The sequence below is a fragment of the Muntiacus reevesi genome, chromosome 4 (assembly GCF_963930625.1).
Source record: "Muntiacus reevesi chromosome 4, mMunRee1.1, whole genome shotgun sequence".
In the NCBI taxonomy this organism is placed as follows: Eukaryota; Metazoa; Chordata; class Mammalia; order Artiodactyla; family Cervidae; genus Muntiacus; species Muntiacus reevesi.
The window spans coordinates 58887015-58903046 of NC_089252.1; the positions used below are offsets into that span (position 1 = coordinate 58887015).

At 43.5% G+C, this 16032-nt stretch overlaps 1 protein-coding gene across 1 annotated transcript; it reads right to left on the reverse strand.

The window, feature by feature from the left end:
- Nucleotides 1-3488: 3488 nt before the first annotated feature.
- On the reverse strand, nucleotides 3489-11906 carry LOC136167411 (serpin B3-like). Its single transcript, XM_065934999.1, has 7 exons — nucleotides 11742-11906; nucleotides 11065-11121; nucleotides 9585-9713; nucleotides 9152-9269; nucleotides 7906-8045; nucleotides 7459-7614; nucleotides 3489-3893 (listed from the first exon to the last, which is right to left on the reverse strand). Exons 1-7 carry the CDS (start codon nucleotides 11904-11906, stop codon nucleotides 3489-3491), a joined length of 1170 nt encoding a protein of 389 aa, XP_065791071.1.
- Between the last annotated feature and the right edge of the window lie 4126 nt (nucleotides 11907-16032).

Genomic DNA, 16032 nt, shown 5'->3' on the forward strand with positions numbered 1-16032 from the left:
CGAGCTCCCTTGTTTAGATGCTGTGTGTTTGGTGAGACAGAGAGAGAGATCATGTAGGGAGGCAGGGAGAGGAAAAGAGGGAGAAAGAGGGAGAGAGGTGGAAGGGAGGGCGGTGCAGAGGGAGGTGGAGAGACTGAGGCCCCTGCGCAGAAGGGGGTCCTGGAACCATCACAGCTGAGTGCTTGAGGCTGGAAGATTGCCCCCAACACACACACCTTAGAGCGAGCCTCGAAGTGCCTATGGAGGCATTATTATTGTATGAAGCTTCAACATCTCAAGGGCCTGTGTTCTGTCTCCAAATTTAGCTACCTGAGAATCTCTTGTGTTCTCAAGGGCAGGTTTCCCAACCTGCCAATATTTCACAAAAGAACAGTGACCTTGTCACCTCCCTCAGATCTTCCTGATGAGAAATGCCCGGGAGCAACAAAGACAGAACTCATTTACTGATGGATCAAGATGCACAGGCCCACTCACAGGGCTCTACTTCCCTAGCTCATACAGATTCCTGTAAGCTTAGAAGAGTGCAGCATCAGAAGAATAGTAGTTTAGCTCAGAATGACTTGTTCTGGAGATAAGTTAAGGCAAGGTGACAGAAGGAGTAATGACAACTTTTCACTAATAACTTCTCAAATCTTTCACTGTTTTCAGATTGGGTTCTCTTCGAGACCCAACCAGAGGAGCATCTGGAAATCTACTGAAACTAAATGTGATATTTCTACCTCTAAGTTTACACTGGACACATTTTTATGTTATTCCTGATATTTATTCAGACACAAGGAAATACCAAAACTTGGAGTGTTCTGTGGTTATATAGTTTAAAGATACTTTGGGTTAAACCCGTGAATGAAACTTATAAAATTTCTTGCCAATACAGTGTGTAGTATTCAATTATATATAAACTTTGTGTTATTAATCCGATCATAAACGTCTTCTCTTGTGAAGGAGATTCCTCATTTACTTCATCTCTGGAAATGTTTAGGTATTCAAACTGCCAGTAGCAAAGCTCAAGACGCTATGCTAGCCATACAATCAACGAGTGTTTAGGAGTGTACATCTTTATCTTAAGTGAAATAGCACAGGGATATTATGCTCTGATCCATCTCATTCAATAGAATACTAGCCTTCATGTTTATAATTGTCTATCACTTTTTTGTATTTTTTACTATTATTTCCTGTGACCGTATTGTTCTAAGTGTTTCAAAGGTCTCTTGTACTGAGATATAACTACATTTGTTGTTGATTAGTAGCTCGGTCGTGTCTGAGTCTTTGCGACCCCGTGGACTGTAGCCCGCTAGGCTCCTCTGTCCATGGGATTCTCCAGGCAAGAAGACTGGAGTGGGTAGCCATTCCCTTCTCCAGGGATCTTTCCAACCCAGGGATCATGTCTCCTGAATTATCATGCGGTTCTCTAGCACTGAGCCACCAGGGAAGCCCAACTGCATCTGTTCATAGTATAAAATTGTCATGTAAGTGGAATTACATACTATGTACTCATTCTTTTCTGTTTCCTGTTTGCACAGCATAGCCTGTAAGAGTTTAACTCATGTTGCTTCAGTAGTTTTTTCCTTTTTATCTCTCAGTACAATTCTTTGGTTTGTATTTCATTCACCTGTTTTGTTCAGCTGTTAGACATCTGAGGTTTTGCCAGCTTTTTGGCCATTATGAATAAGGCTTCAGTGAACATTTGTGTCCTAGTCTTTTTGTGGTTGATGTGTTCATATCTCTTGGGCAAAATCAGGATGTGGAATTAATGGTCTGGTAATCGTCTGGTCATGCTTTTAACTTTGTAAGCAAGTACTGATATGTGCCACTTTGTATACTTGAGAAAGACTTTCTCTAGACGTGCATCGCTCAGCCGAGGAGATGCATGGTTTTCTGGAGACATCGCCCAGATGGCAGCAGAGGAGACCCCAGCTTCCCCTCTCCCTTAGAGATCAGCAGTGTGGCAGCTGTTCTTGAGCATCATCCCTCCTGGAAGAGAAATGACAATACTGTGATGGGAGAGTGGTGTTAGTGCAAACTGCACTGGTGGTCACTTTGTAGGAAATGAGTGTATCAGATTGGTATGTAGAAAAGGAGCGTACCACATGTTCACCTTCAACTTACTCAATGCTGTGGGCCAATAATATTTTAATAAAGATGGAAAAAATAAAATTGCAAGACTGTTTTCCTAAATAGTTGCAGCTTTCATGTTCCTACCAGTGGTGTGGGAGAGTTCCGGTTGATCCACATTTTCTCCACACAGGGTTTGACCAGTCTTTTAATTTTAGCTGTCTCCAAGCCAATGGGGACAAGTTGGTACCCTGTGGTGTAGTGTTATTTAGTCACTACATCATGTCCAACTCTTTCTTTACCCAGGTCTCCTGCTTGGCAGTCAGATTCCTTACCACTGCACCACCAGGGAAGCCTGTCCTGTGTTGTATATGCATTATATTCTTTATTAAGCATCTATTATCTTTATGTTCAAAATCACATATTGATTTTTATTACTTTCTGTTCAAAAATACCTTTCTTCATGTACGAATGATGTATAAAGAGATGTACATATTTAATGTATGAATGTCATGAGTTTTGAGGTGAGTATATACCTGTGAAACCATCATGCCAATCTATGTAATAAACATATCACCTCCAAATGATTCCTCTTGCCCTGAGAAAAGTTATGTTTAGGAAATAAAATTTGTTGATTCTTGACATTTATGGATTGGTGGACTTCAGGGTCATATGTCAGCCCTTCTTCTCACCATATGCTCTCCCAGTCTTATCCCATCTTTTCTTCAGCTACAATTACCATATTTCTCTCAGTAACTCTAAAATTTATATCATCTGTCTTATCTATTTAGAGATTCAGTTCATATCCCATCTCTGAGTTCTGACGCTTATATTTAAGCTCTTAACATGGGTTACCAAGTCTTTCATGTTCTGATAACAGTCTACCTTTTTAACCTCATCATGCTGTACTCTTTTGATTTTCTATATATGATAATATCTTTCTATATGATCTTTTCTATGTGTTGTGGGTCACTTGTAGTTTTTTGAGAAGAGAAAAAAAAGATGAGCAACAACCGACATGAATAAATCATAGTTTTATTGATAATGCATTTCAGACAACTAAAAAATTTAGACATGTATGGGTCCCACATACCACCTGAACTCAGATAAATGTGAATGTCTAGGTTTGAAAAGTAAATATAACTTTTGAAATAGGAGTTATGATAGTTCAAACTTAGTAGAAGATAGAGTATGGAAATAACTTTTTAAAATATAGTGAACATTTTGTCCAAGGAGTTTTCATGGGGAATAGAGTAGGTTACATGTGTTTGTAGAAAGAGAGAGACAGACAAACATAATATTTTATCCAATACATGCTCAGTGGTGACTGTGAGATTGGAAAGGAAAATGAATCCAAGGGAACCTGTTACGCCAGCATTCAAGCTCCGGGACCAGCTCCCTGAACGTCCCCGAGTGTGACTGCTGGCCAAGGACGTCTACAGGGAAGAGACGCGGCCACAGAAGAGGATGCTGCTGGTCTCGATGTGCTTGATAAGGAACAGGAAAGGGTGATCGCAGCGGAAACTCTCATGAAATGGTAATGATGTGGTACCAATGCTCCCACCGGTTGCAGCCGCGGCCTCCGTGCCCTCCTCGGTCACCTCCACGAAGCACTTGTGGACAACCGTCGACACCGCCAGATCACGCCTCTCGGTCATGCCCGAGAAGTCGGCCACCCCATCACGGAAGGCGTCCACCATCCCCAGGGTTTGCAGTGTGGGCACGAGTTCATAGCTGTCTTCCATTTTAAACCGAGGCAGGTATAAATCCACTTGTCTCTTCCCCATATTCTGTGGGCTCGTCCACTCTATTAACTTCTCAGCAGAGAGCTGGTCTTCAACCTGTAACAGTGGGAAAGGAACAAATGTCAGGATTCTCAGTGGTCATGGAGCTCACCTAACCTTGGATTGAAATGTCTGGAAAACAATTATCTTCACAGTACACATGAATACAGGAGATTCAGTTTATTAGGTTTTATCCTAGGAGGCAAAAAGAGTCCTCGATATATATTATACAATCAAATAAGTCTTCTTAAGATATGGGTATACCAGACCACCTGACCTGCCTCTTGAGAAACCTGTATGCAGGTTAGGAAGCAACAGTTAGAACTGGACATGGAACAACAGACTGGTTCCAGATAGGAAAAGGAGTTCATCAAGGCTGTATACTGTCACCCTGCTTATTTAACTTATATGCAGAGTACATCATGAGAAACGCTGGGCTGGAAGAAGCACAAGCTAGAATCAAGATTGCCGGGAGAAAAATCAATAAGCTCAGATATGCAGATGACACCACCTTTATGGCAGAAAGTGAAGAGGAACTAAGGAGGCTCTTGATGCAAGTGAAAGAGGAGGGTGAAAAAGTTGGCTTAAAGCTCAACATTCAGAAAACTAAGATCATGGCATCTGGTCTCATCACTTCATGGGAAATAGATGGGGAAACAGTGGAAATAGTGGCTGGCTTTATTTTTTGGGCTCCCAAATCACTGCAGATGGTGATTGCAGCCATGAAATTAAAAGACACTTACTCCTTGAAAGGAAAGTTATGACCAACCTAGACAGCATATTCGGAGAAGGCAATGGCACCCCACTCCAGTACTCTTGCCTGGAAAATCCCATGGACAGAGGAGCCTGGTAGGCTGCAGACCATGGTGTTGCTGAGTCAGAAACGGCTGAGCGACTTCCCTTTCACTTTTCACTTTTATGCATTGGAGAAGGTAATGGCAACCCACTCCAGTATTCTTGCCTGGAGAATCCCAGGGATGGGGGAGCCTGGTGGGCTGCCGTCTATGGGGTTGCACAGAGTCAAACATGACTGAAGTGACTTAGCAGCAGCAGACAGCATATTAAAAAGCAGAGGTATTACTTTGTCAACAAAGGTCCATCTAGTCAAGGCTATGGTTTTTCCAGTAGTCATGTATGGATGTGAGAGTTGGACTATTAAAAAAAGCTGAGCACCGAAGAATTGTTGCTTTTGAACTGTGGTGTTGGAGAAGACTCTTGAGAGTCCCTTGGACTGCAAGGAGATCCTACCAGTCCATCCTAAAGGAGAACAGTCCTGGGTGTTCATTGGAAGGACTGATGTTGAAGCTGAAACTCCAATACTTTGGCCACCTGATGCGAAGAGGTGACTCATTTCTAAAGACCCTGATGCTGGGAAAGATTGAGGGCAGGAGGAGAAGGGGATGACAGAGGATGAGATGGTTGTATGGCATCACCGACTCAATGGACATGAGCTTGGGTAAACTCCAGGAGTTGGTGATGGACAGGGAGGCCTGACATGCTGTGGTTCATGGGGTCACACAGAGTCGGATATGACTGAGTGACTGAACTGAACTGATATACTCATGACTTTGCCATTTTTATCTACATGGGTGCTTGCGTGCTTAGTTGCTCAGTCGTGTCCAACTCTTTGAGACCGCATGGACTATAGCTTACCAGGCTTCTCTGTCCTCGGGATTCTCCAGGCAAGAATACTGGAGTGGGTTGCCATTTCCTTCTCCAGGGTATCTTCCCAACACAGGGATAGAACCCATGTCTTGTACATTGCAGGCTGATTCTTTACTGTCTGAGCTCCCAGGGAAGCCCCTTTATTTATGTACTCAATGCATCCATATGTATAAATACCCAGGACTTCCCTGGTAGCTCAGCTGGTAAAGAATCCACCTGCCATGCAGAGGACTCTGGTTCTATTCCTGGGTCGGGAAGATTCCCTTGAGAAGGGATAGACTATCTACTCCTGTATTCTTGCTCAGAGGATCCTGTGGACAGAGGAGCCTGGCGGGCTACAGTCTGTGGGGTCGCCAGGAGTCTGACATGGCTGAGTGACTAAGCACAGCAGAGCAATGCACATAAAGATGCAAATGTGTCTATATACACGTGTATATGCAGCTACAGGATGGCTAAATAGAATTATTTGTAGAAGATGAACTGCCATTGCTTATGCTGTTTATCTCTGGCATGCTTGCTTTCAGTAGACTTCTCTTGTTAATTTCTTTTGTCCAAAATTTTTTACATAGTGCATTTACAGCTTACATCCTAATTTTATTCCTTTTTCTTGCTTGATCTACTTGTAAAATTTTTCAATAAATATTTCTCTAATCAAGTTTACATTGCTACATAATACTGTCATTAAATTGATACTCAGTATACACCTTTATTTATTTAAGTAATATCTTTTAAGCATTCACTACATGTCAGTTTCAAAACAAAGATAAGATAATACAAATACATACCATTGTTTCTTATTTAAAATTTTTCATTATTTTGAGTCACTTATGTCCAACAACTTTTCCTTTGTTTCAACTTGTTGCTATAGGATAAAATCCTAGGACAGATATTCACAATGTCACTGATAATGGGGAATTTGGAGCAGGAGACAAGTACTCTGAGGACTCTTCACACTGACTGCAATTTTACTTTCCCTGTGAAGTTTTGATTTCCATTGTTACCATGTATGCGTTTTGAGTGTGGCAAATTTACTGCCTCTTCTGCATCATTATCAGCTGTTATAATATTTATAGGTGGTCTTTCATGGAATGTCCTTTTTTGACAGATGGTCTTATTGGTCGTTTTATATATTAGCTTTATGATAGCAATGTTAAGAAGAAAATTGTATAATTCCCCCTCCTCCCACCTTTGAACTCCTAGAAATGAGACTGTGAATGAATTTTGAGTACTTAGAAACCAAATACTTCCAAATTAAAAACTGGGATTCAAGATAAATCCATTTGCTCACAGTCTAAGAAACCTCTGTGAATTAGTGGGCTATAAGGAAACTTTGCTATCCCTGGGGCTCAGCAAGTAAAGAATCTGCCTGCAAAGGAAACACAGGAGACTCGAGTTCGATCCCTGGGTTTGGAAATTCCCCTGCAGGAGGAAATGGCAACTGGCTGCAGTATTCTTGCCTGGAGAATCCCATGGACAAGGAGCCTGGTGGGCTGCAGTCCATGGGGTCACAAAGAGTTGGACATGATGGAGCATGAGCATGAGTACGATGGAAACTCTGTTGCTTTAATTTTCTTGTTTTGTTTGTGAATAAACTTGCAAATATTTCCATGTGTCAATTATATATGTGTTAATTTCTTCATCTTCAGATGAGTCACCTGGATTACAACGGAGATTCTTATAGTTGTAAGATACTCTTACAAGTTACAAGATACAAGTTACAAGATACTCATGCTTGTACCTAGGTGTATTGTTTTGTCAACTGACATTGAATAGTTTCATCAGAATATTATTCTGACCCATCGTGTGCAGATTTTTATACATTCTTCATATTGTACTGTGATGCTTATGTGCTTGAGCTCTGCCAATCACTATCATCATACTATGAGCAGGCCAGACAAGCACTGCATTACTAGAAATTTAAGCAATAGCACGAAGCACTGTAAATACCAGGTTTTACCTCCAGGAGACCATCTACTTCATTGGGCAGCAGCACCATCATGCTTAGCTCTCCGCCTTTGTACGGTATTTCCAGGATCTTGGCTTGCACGTCCTCCAGTGACACAAAATTGAAATGATTGGTTTGTCTCATCATCTGCACAGGTTTGCTTGTATCCTGCAATAAATTCATGTGGCAAAAAGTGCTAAATGGGTATAAGTCATAAAGAAAGATAATCTTGTTCAGATACCAAACATATCCTCCTTCTAAGAGATGATCTGGAAATTTTGTGAATTAGAGACAAGAATTCTTTCGGGGGATCCCAACTAAATAAAGTTAAAAAAAAAAAGACAAAAAATAAGCCTTGATGAATTCTATCTTCTACCTGCAGTTATATATTAATCAATACATATTTACATTTCACAGTGCATATGTAGTTACATTATATGCATAACTTATAGACAATACCTTGTTCAGCCAAAATTTTTCCTGCACAGTATTTTCTTTCTTAAATTCCTCTTGCCACTGCCCTTTGAAATAGACAGCATTCACCAGAATCAGTACAGAGCCGCTAAGAGAGTTTTGGGGAAATAGATCCTTGATTCTTCCTGCAAAGACAAATTATAAATTATGAAAGGCACAAGTGGTTTGTCTGTAAGATGCTCTGAAAGTTACAAGTGATGATTAAATATTCATACAAATCACCCCCTGAGGGACTCCATGCCCAGTGGTTCACCAGGCGAGTCTTTGCTCATGGCTCCAGCCTGATGGAGTTGTCATCATGGAGACGCTCCTGCTCCTAACTGGGAAGGTGTTCGGTTTGTGTGTGTGGGAGCATCAGTCATCTCACAAGGAATCCTGATGAACTGATTTCAGTTGATTTTACTGGTCAGTTTTCTTTCTTCCTTTTCCTCCCTTCCTGTTTGCTCAATAGCTTTATCTCTTGTTTACTCAATCCTTCCTTCTATTCTTTTTTTTCTTCCTTCTATTCTTCTGCTCTTCCTCACTTTATTGTTTGATTGCTATTTTCAAATTTGAACTTAGCAATCAGAGGAAATGGGCCTGAATGTTCTTTAGGACAAATGATAGGAACACTAAAATCTAGAACACGTGCCCAGACACCATTCCCTGGGGTGTATTTGTCTTTATTCTCAACTTTGAGTTGCTATAGGTTAGACATGTATTTAGAAAAGGAGATAGGATAAGGTTCATGGGATGGAGATATTGCCCAGCCCCCTCCCGGGTGGGGAGGACACCTGTGACAGCCTTGGGAGGGGGACGTGGGCCAGGAGGCTCCTCCGGCATGTGGTCATTTCTTCAAAAAGGGTGGTTTGGGGGAGAGAAGGTTGTTTCCCAATTAACAAAGGGACCCTTTATAATATCTTCTCTTAGGGATCATAATCCAGAAGTTAAGCCTCTAATTAAAAGAAAAACTTATGAATCAACCTAATGTTTGAGCAGAGACTTGGGATCCACAAAGACACTGTCATCCAGACTCAACTGTGCCTGCAGGGGGCTGGTCCTGGGAACCCCCCCACCCCCGGGCCCGTTTCTCTCCGCACTGACGTGGACCGTCCACTCCCTGCAGGGCCTCCCCACCCTCAGCAATCTCGTCTCACCTCGCTCCTGGCAGCCCCGTCAGGGTCCTGCACTGTGTTCACACACAGCAGGGACTCAGCAGTGACTTTTAATGGGTGACTCTCTCATAACCTACCATTGGTTTGGCTCTCCACCCAGGAATTAATCATCTTTCGAATTTCTTCTGCCGCACTGACAAAATCGGCAGATTCCACACTGGCCAGGTAGTATTTCTGAACATTATCCATGTATTCCTATGACATGAGCAGGAAGAAAGGAAGAATGAAGAGTAATTTATCAGTAACTATGTAGATATCCCCAAATTAAATTAAATGTGTTAAATCCTGATCAAGCAGCGTTCATAAGCCAATGCCTAGCCCCCCCTCATCGGTGTGCTATCAGCCTCTGGGACACTCCAGTGGGTGGGGTTGTGGTTGGGGAGCCCGGCGCCCCTGGGGGAAATGCCCTGTGTGGGTCCCCAGGCCCCTCTGCCTGCCCCCCCCACATTAGGAGATGGGGCCCAAGGACCCGGGATGCAGACTAAAGGTGTGACAGACCAGGAAACTCACCTGGAGAAATGGAAAATCTTTTCTTCCATAGAGCCTGTTGGCGACACTCAGCTCATAGGCATCAGTGGATTTCTTTAATTCTGTCAGAAGCTTTTGAAAGTGATGATGAACGTTTTCTGGCTTTTCAACCTTCAAACATCAAAAAGTGAGCTCACTGGATTCTCTAACAATATAAATACTGCACCCACAGAAGTCTACTTGATCAGTACCTAGTTTTTGGTATTTCTGTGGATGACTGTTGTTCTTTCCTCATATTTGGTGTATTTTACCAGAAATATACTTCATAAACTTACATTCAATCTTTCAGGTAATTCTTTCTTCCTTCTCCAATAGACTCCAATCTTTCCTCGTTTGAACGACACGTGCAGCACCATTTCACCCTTGCCTTGTGTCTTCACTGTGTTAAATGTGTGTGTGTGTGTGTTAGTCACCAGTCATTGCTGACATTTTGTGACCCCGTGGACTGCAGCTTGCCAAACTCTTCTGTCCATGGGATTTCCCAGGCAAGAATACTGGAGTGGGTAGCCATTCCTTTCTCCAGGAGATCTTTCTGACCCAGGATCAAACCCAGGTCTCTCACATTGCGGGCAGGTTCTTTACCATCTGAGCCACCAGTTAAGCCCCTTGAATGTTTAGGGATCAATTAAACTTGAGCTTCTTGAGGCCTAATGCATCGTACTGCATCTCTAAGAGTCATCAACTGTATGAGAACATGCAATTTGTGTATTGTCCTAGATTACGACATGAAGTCCTGCTATACTCCTTGGTGAGATTATCTTCTAAGACCGGTTGACTGTGCTCTATGGCTGTTCACTATGATCACACATAGTGGTCACACTTCCGGTGTAGGAAGAGTGTGTGCCCGGTATACCACTAGCAGCTGTACACCAGCATCTCTAAGTCTTTAGTTCAGTTCACATGAAAACAAGAGAGTTCAGAGAACTAAGCGACTTCTCCATGGAGACAGAGCCAGTGCTTGTCTCAGTCGCTGGTTGGGGAACTAAGATCGTGCAGACGGCATGGTCAGCACACAAAAGGAGCCCTTCAACATGAAGCTCCTTAGACCCTCTGCTCTGAAACACAGGCTTCTCTGCAGAAACCAAGCGTCTGATATGCAATGTGACGTCAGGAATGACTCTGCTTGGTCTGTTCTGCCAGGTGCCCTGTGCACGTGCGCTCAGTCGTGTCTGACTCTGCAACCCCACGGACTGTGGCCCACCAGGCTCCTCTGTCCACGGGGTTTCCCAAGCAAGTACACTGGAGTGGGTTGCCATCGCCTTCTGCAGGGGACCTTCCCAACCCAAACTCGTGTCTCCTTCATGGCAAGTGGGTTCTTTGCCCGCTGAGCCAACAGGAGAGCATTTTAGCCTAGGATGTCCTCTAAAAATTGACTTTTCCCAGTTTATCTGAAATTCCCAGTTTAACCAATAACCCTCTTGGATATATGACCTCCCTCTAGATCCAGTGCTGTGTGACTCACGGGATTTTTTGTGGCCCCTCCTTTTGTGTTGGCTGTGATTTCACTGAAGTGAAGGACCTGGAGGAGACAGGGAGTGGGACAAGGAAACTTTAGAAACCTACGTACTCAGGGTAAATAAGAAAAGAAATAAAGAAGGAAGGAAAGAATGAATCCAAATAAGCAAAACGAATTGCTAAGCAACAACAAAAACAAAACAAAGCAAACAAACAAAAAAACCAAGGGAAAAAAACCAAAGAGAATCAAAGAAATGTTCAATACAAGCATCTGCTCCTTTGGAAACACAAACTGTGTGCACAAAGCACAAAACTAATTTATAACAAGTCACTTCAAAGAATCCTGGTCTATTTTGTAACCATTGTTGAGGAAATATGTTAAAAAAACACTAAAAACATGGGTTTTAGTCAATGCCTCACTTCTACTGAACTCTTCCTTTAAAGCCTCACCTCTGGTTGCTGGGCGATTGTGGGGGGTCATCCCAGCCCCCAGAGGAAGTCCAGGCATAGGAAGGCGGTGGGGAGCCCTGCGGGAGAGTGTGTGCCCCTCTCTGCGCCCACCCCGTCGTGGGGCTGCTTGAGCTTCCCGTGGGACCCCCGGGGACAGCCAGACCTGTGGTCATCTGCACTCCAGCCAGCAGACAAACCATGCAAACCTGTGACGGAAAGGCAGCTGCCACCTACCTTCTGCATTTCTGATGCGGTGTTTTCTCGGGCCCCTAAGTAAGTCATGGCTAAGGCTGACGAGATACTGAAAGGGGAATAGAAGATGTTTTCCTTCTTTGATTTTCTGATCTGGTGGAACAGATCGATTGCAAGGTGGATGATTGCTTCACCGAGGGAACTCATGGTGGCCGGATGTGGTCTGGAAGTCCTGGAAGAGCATCAGATGCATTTTATAATCACTCTAGTGAAGGGAAGTTTGTTAGTCTATAATAAAATTTTCTTAAAAGTAATGTCCTGTATGTGGGTTGTGGGATTCTGCCAACTCTGTGTGTACGTATTCAGCCCTTCAGTCGTGTCCCACTCTCCAACCCCAGGGACTGTAGCCTGGTGCACTCCTCTGTGCATGGGATTCTCCAGGCAAGAATCCTGGAGTGAGTTGCCATTTCCTTCCCCAGGGGATCTTCCCGACCCAGGGATCAAATTCATGTCCCTTGCACTGGCAGGTGCATTCTTTACCACTGCGCCGTCTGGAACTATAGCTTCTTTCCTTTTACTTTTAAAGTTGTTTTCAATTTCAACTTCATACTTAGAAGACTATAAAAAAACTTTTGTAAAAACTAATAGAATATCTGTATCTTTTCTTCCTTACCTGCTGTACTAAGACTGGGTAGAGAAGACCTTATATCAGATACCAAAGCAAAGATTGATGTGATAACATCCAGCCATCTATCATGAGGCACCTCTCTGCCATTTTTTAATTTAAGAAAACTAAAAAAAAAAAAAAAAAAAGAAAAGTTGGCTGCACTGGGTCTTTGTTGCAGTGAGCGGGCTTTCTCTTAATTTTTGGAGAATGGGGACTCTTCTCTGGGTGAGATGCACGGCTTCTCTCTGCGGCGTGTCTCCTGTTGCGGAGCTCGGGCTCCAGAGTTACGGCTCCTTAGCTGTGGTGCCCGAGCTTAGTTGCTGCTTGGCATGTGGGATATTCCCGGAGCGGGGATGGAACCCGAGTCCCCTGCATTGGCAGGCGGATTCTCATCCACTGGACCACCAGGGAAGCCCTGCATTTTTTTTGAAGGGTTTGTGTGTGCTGCACCTCCTACCCCTCATCACACTTCCTCTTAAAGAAGCATTTGTTTTTGGAAATAAATGAATTACCTAAAGATTAAAGCAGATGAAAAATTGTTTTGCTTTTGCCCTGGCTAAATAATAAAATACAATCAGACAAAATGAAACAGATAAATGAGGTACAATTGTATAGATAAATAACAGATCATTGTTATTTTCAGAAAAGGTTCATGTGGCTCAGCAGAGCTGCTGGAAGCGCTTACCTGTGTTCCTGGTGAGCGGAGGTGGGCGGGCGGTCTGTAAGCCTGTGCTGTGAGCACTCAGTCCCTCAATATATGCCTCTCTAGCGATTCCTCCCTTTTTTCACAGAAGCTGGTATTTCAAGTAAATCAACTTTTGGTTTCTTCAGCAGGCTATCCATCACTTTCATGATCATGAAGTCTCTATGAGTAAAGACAAAGTTACTGTTCTTTTCCTGTATGTCCTTTTCTTTTGTGGAAGAAATTGTGACCTGCAATCATTAGCTCATATGACATGCATGTACGTGTCTTTCCAAGACCAGCAAGAATAAAGTTAAACTCCAACTCCTTCATGTGTCCTAAGCTACTATTCCCAATGAGAACCCTTAAAAAGTCTTTCTTCTCTTACACATTGAATTGTCTTCAAGGCCACTTCTGGTACAATTCTAGTAATTAATGAAAAAGTACAATTAGAAAATTACATTTTCTAATCTATATTCTGAAAGAGTTTGTCCAGCCTGACCACCATTTCCTTAACAATTATTCTGTATCACTAGGAAAATGTTTCAGACTCTCAGCTTGAGAGATGCTGGCAAAGTGTCTTAGCAGCAGTAGGTGGAGAACGGGTGCGCGCGTGCTAAGTCACTTCAGTCGTGTCTGACTCTGTGACGCCAGGGACTGTAGCCCACCAGGCTCCTCTGTCCATGGGATTCTCCAGGCAAGAACACTGGAGTGAGTCGCCATGTCGTCCTCCAGGGGATCTTCCCGACCCAGGGATCGAACCCAGGCCTCTTACTTCTACCTGCACTGGCAGGTGGGTTCTTTACCGCTAGCGCCCCCTGGGAAGCCTGGAGAACAGGTGTTCCTCGCCCTCCCCTAAAGGCAGGACCGCGGCCTCGGTGCCCGTGATCTCCACTCCTGCCCCTACTGCCTGCCTGGCAGCCCGTCCTGAGGGTCCCCACGTTCGAAGGTCAGAGCGAAGCTTGTCTCCCTGCAGTCACCTGCTCTCAGTGAGGAGAAAAATGGATAAACAGGGGGCATTTGGGCGGCAGTTTTCTGATTTTTACACAAAGATGTATCAGAAAAATAAATTGTTTGAGCTCCAGATTCATGACATTTCTCCATCAGCTTGAACTGTAACAAACCAGCTTCTGATTCATGGTCAGGACAATAGAATCAAATGCCGGTTTAAAAAAAAAGATAAAAATTGTCCTTTGAACACTACAGTTCTATCTTGTCACTGGAGCTATCTTCTCCACAAGGGTGCTTCATTCTCATAACAGAGCAATATTAAAAAACTGCAGACTTATACTGTTGGTGTTGTTCAGTTGCTCAAGCGGGCCTGACTCTTTGTGACCCTATGGACTGCAGCACACCAGGCTTCTTTGTCCTTCACTAACTCCCAGAGTTTGCTCAAATTCATGTCCATTGAGTTGACGATGCTATCTAACCATCTAATCCTCTGCCATTCTCTTCTCGTTTTGCCCTCAATCTTTCCCAGCATCAGGGTCTTTTCCAGTGAGTCAGCTCTTCACAGCAGGTGGTCTAAGTATTGGAGCTTCAGCTTCAGCATCAGCTCTTCCAATGAATATTCAGGGTTGATTTCCTTTAGGATTGACTGGTTTGATCTCCTTGCTGTCCAAGGGACTCTCAAGAGTCTTCTCCAGTGCCATATTTTGAAAGCATCAATTCTTCGACGCTAAGCTTTCTTTATGGTCCAACTCTCACATCCATACATGACTACTGGAAACACCACAGCTTTGACTAGACAGACTTTTATCACTAGTTGGCAAAGTGGTTTCTCTGCTTTTTAATATGCTGTCTAGGTTTGTCATAGCTTTCTTTCAAGAAGCAAGCATCTTTTAATTTCATGGCTGCAGTCACCATGTGCAGTGATTTTGGGGCCCAAGAAAATATGATTTTTACGGAGGGAGTATGTATTGACCCATTTTCCTCTTTGCCACCTTTCCCAGGATGCTGCCTCTGTGTTCCCCATTTCACAAGCGCCAGAAGCAAGGCACAGAGCAGCAGAGCAGAAGCCCAGGTGTAGAAGGCAGTGAATTTCTCGTGACTTCTCCAGGCAAGTAGCTGGTCCAAGGAGGCTGCGTGTGTACTCACTCGCACAGGCAAGAGTGTAGACAGGCTCTGGGATTTTACTGACCTGTCTCCTTGTGTCAAGATGCAAAGAACCTGTTTTTCTGCCCTCTCAAGAGATATCACTTCATCCCACAAAATCTGAAAGGGTGGGAATGGGTCTCCATGTTCTCTGTGGGACCCACAGTCACTAGAGAGAACGCTGGGTCCACCCAGAGACACCATCACAGTGAATGGGGAATGGATTTGGAGCAGTTTCCTCTGGGGATGTGGCTTACAGAGAAGGTCAAACTGTGCTTACTCAGCACTCCCCCAGACTGCTCTGTCCAGCTGGGGATTAGCAGAAATGAGTCACTGTGGGAAGGGAATAAAGGTGGACAAAAGAACGTGTTTTTCTCCAGAGTACACTGTTCCTGGAGGCATGGCTGTCAGTGGAAGGGTTGCATTTCCATGGCATTTGGTCCAATATTTCCCCTTTGAAAGGGTGTGGAGTGCTTGTACTGTGGACTGACTTTCCAACCGAGTCACACTAACATAGTCAGCCCTCCAAACCCAAGGGTTCTGCACCCATAGACTCAATCAAGCAGATTGAAAATATTTGGAAAAAATTCTGAAAAGTTCCAAAAAACAGTCCTGGAATTTGCCCCACACCAGGAACTACTTCCCACTGTATTTGCTACTCTTCAAATAGCCTTTAAGTGTATTAGGTATTATAAGAAATCAAAAGGGGATGTAAAGTATAAAGGAGAATGTATGTAGGTTATATGTCATTTCATAGAAGGTATTTGAGTATTTCTATATAATTGAGGTATCCTTGAGTCAGTCTCCTACAGGTCTCAGGAAATGTCTGCAGTGTGCTGTTGCTAAGTCACTTCAGTCGTATCCGACCCTGTGTGACCCCATAGACGGCA

Bases quoted from the DNA above. Each gene is read 5' to 3' on its own strand.
- LOC136167411 (XM_065934999.1), bottom strand. From the start codon at position 11,906: ATGAGTTCCCTCGGTGAAGCAATCATCCACCTTGCAATCGATCTGTTC. The intron at 11,122-11,741 runs GTAGGTGGCAGC...TGTCTCCTCCAG, and splicing joins CCGCATCAGAAATGCAGAAG to GTCCTTCACTTCAGTGAAAT. The intron at 9,714-11,064 runs GTGAGTCACACA...TGATGTTTGAAG, and splicing joins GAGGGGCCACAAAAAATCCC to GTTGAAAAGCCAGAAAACGT.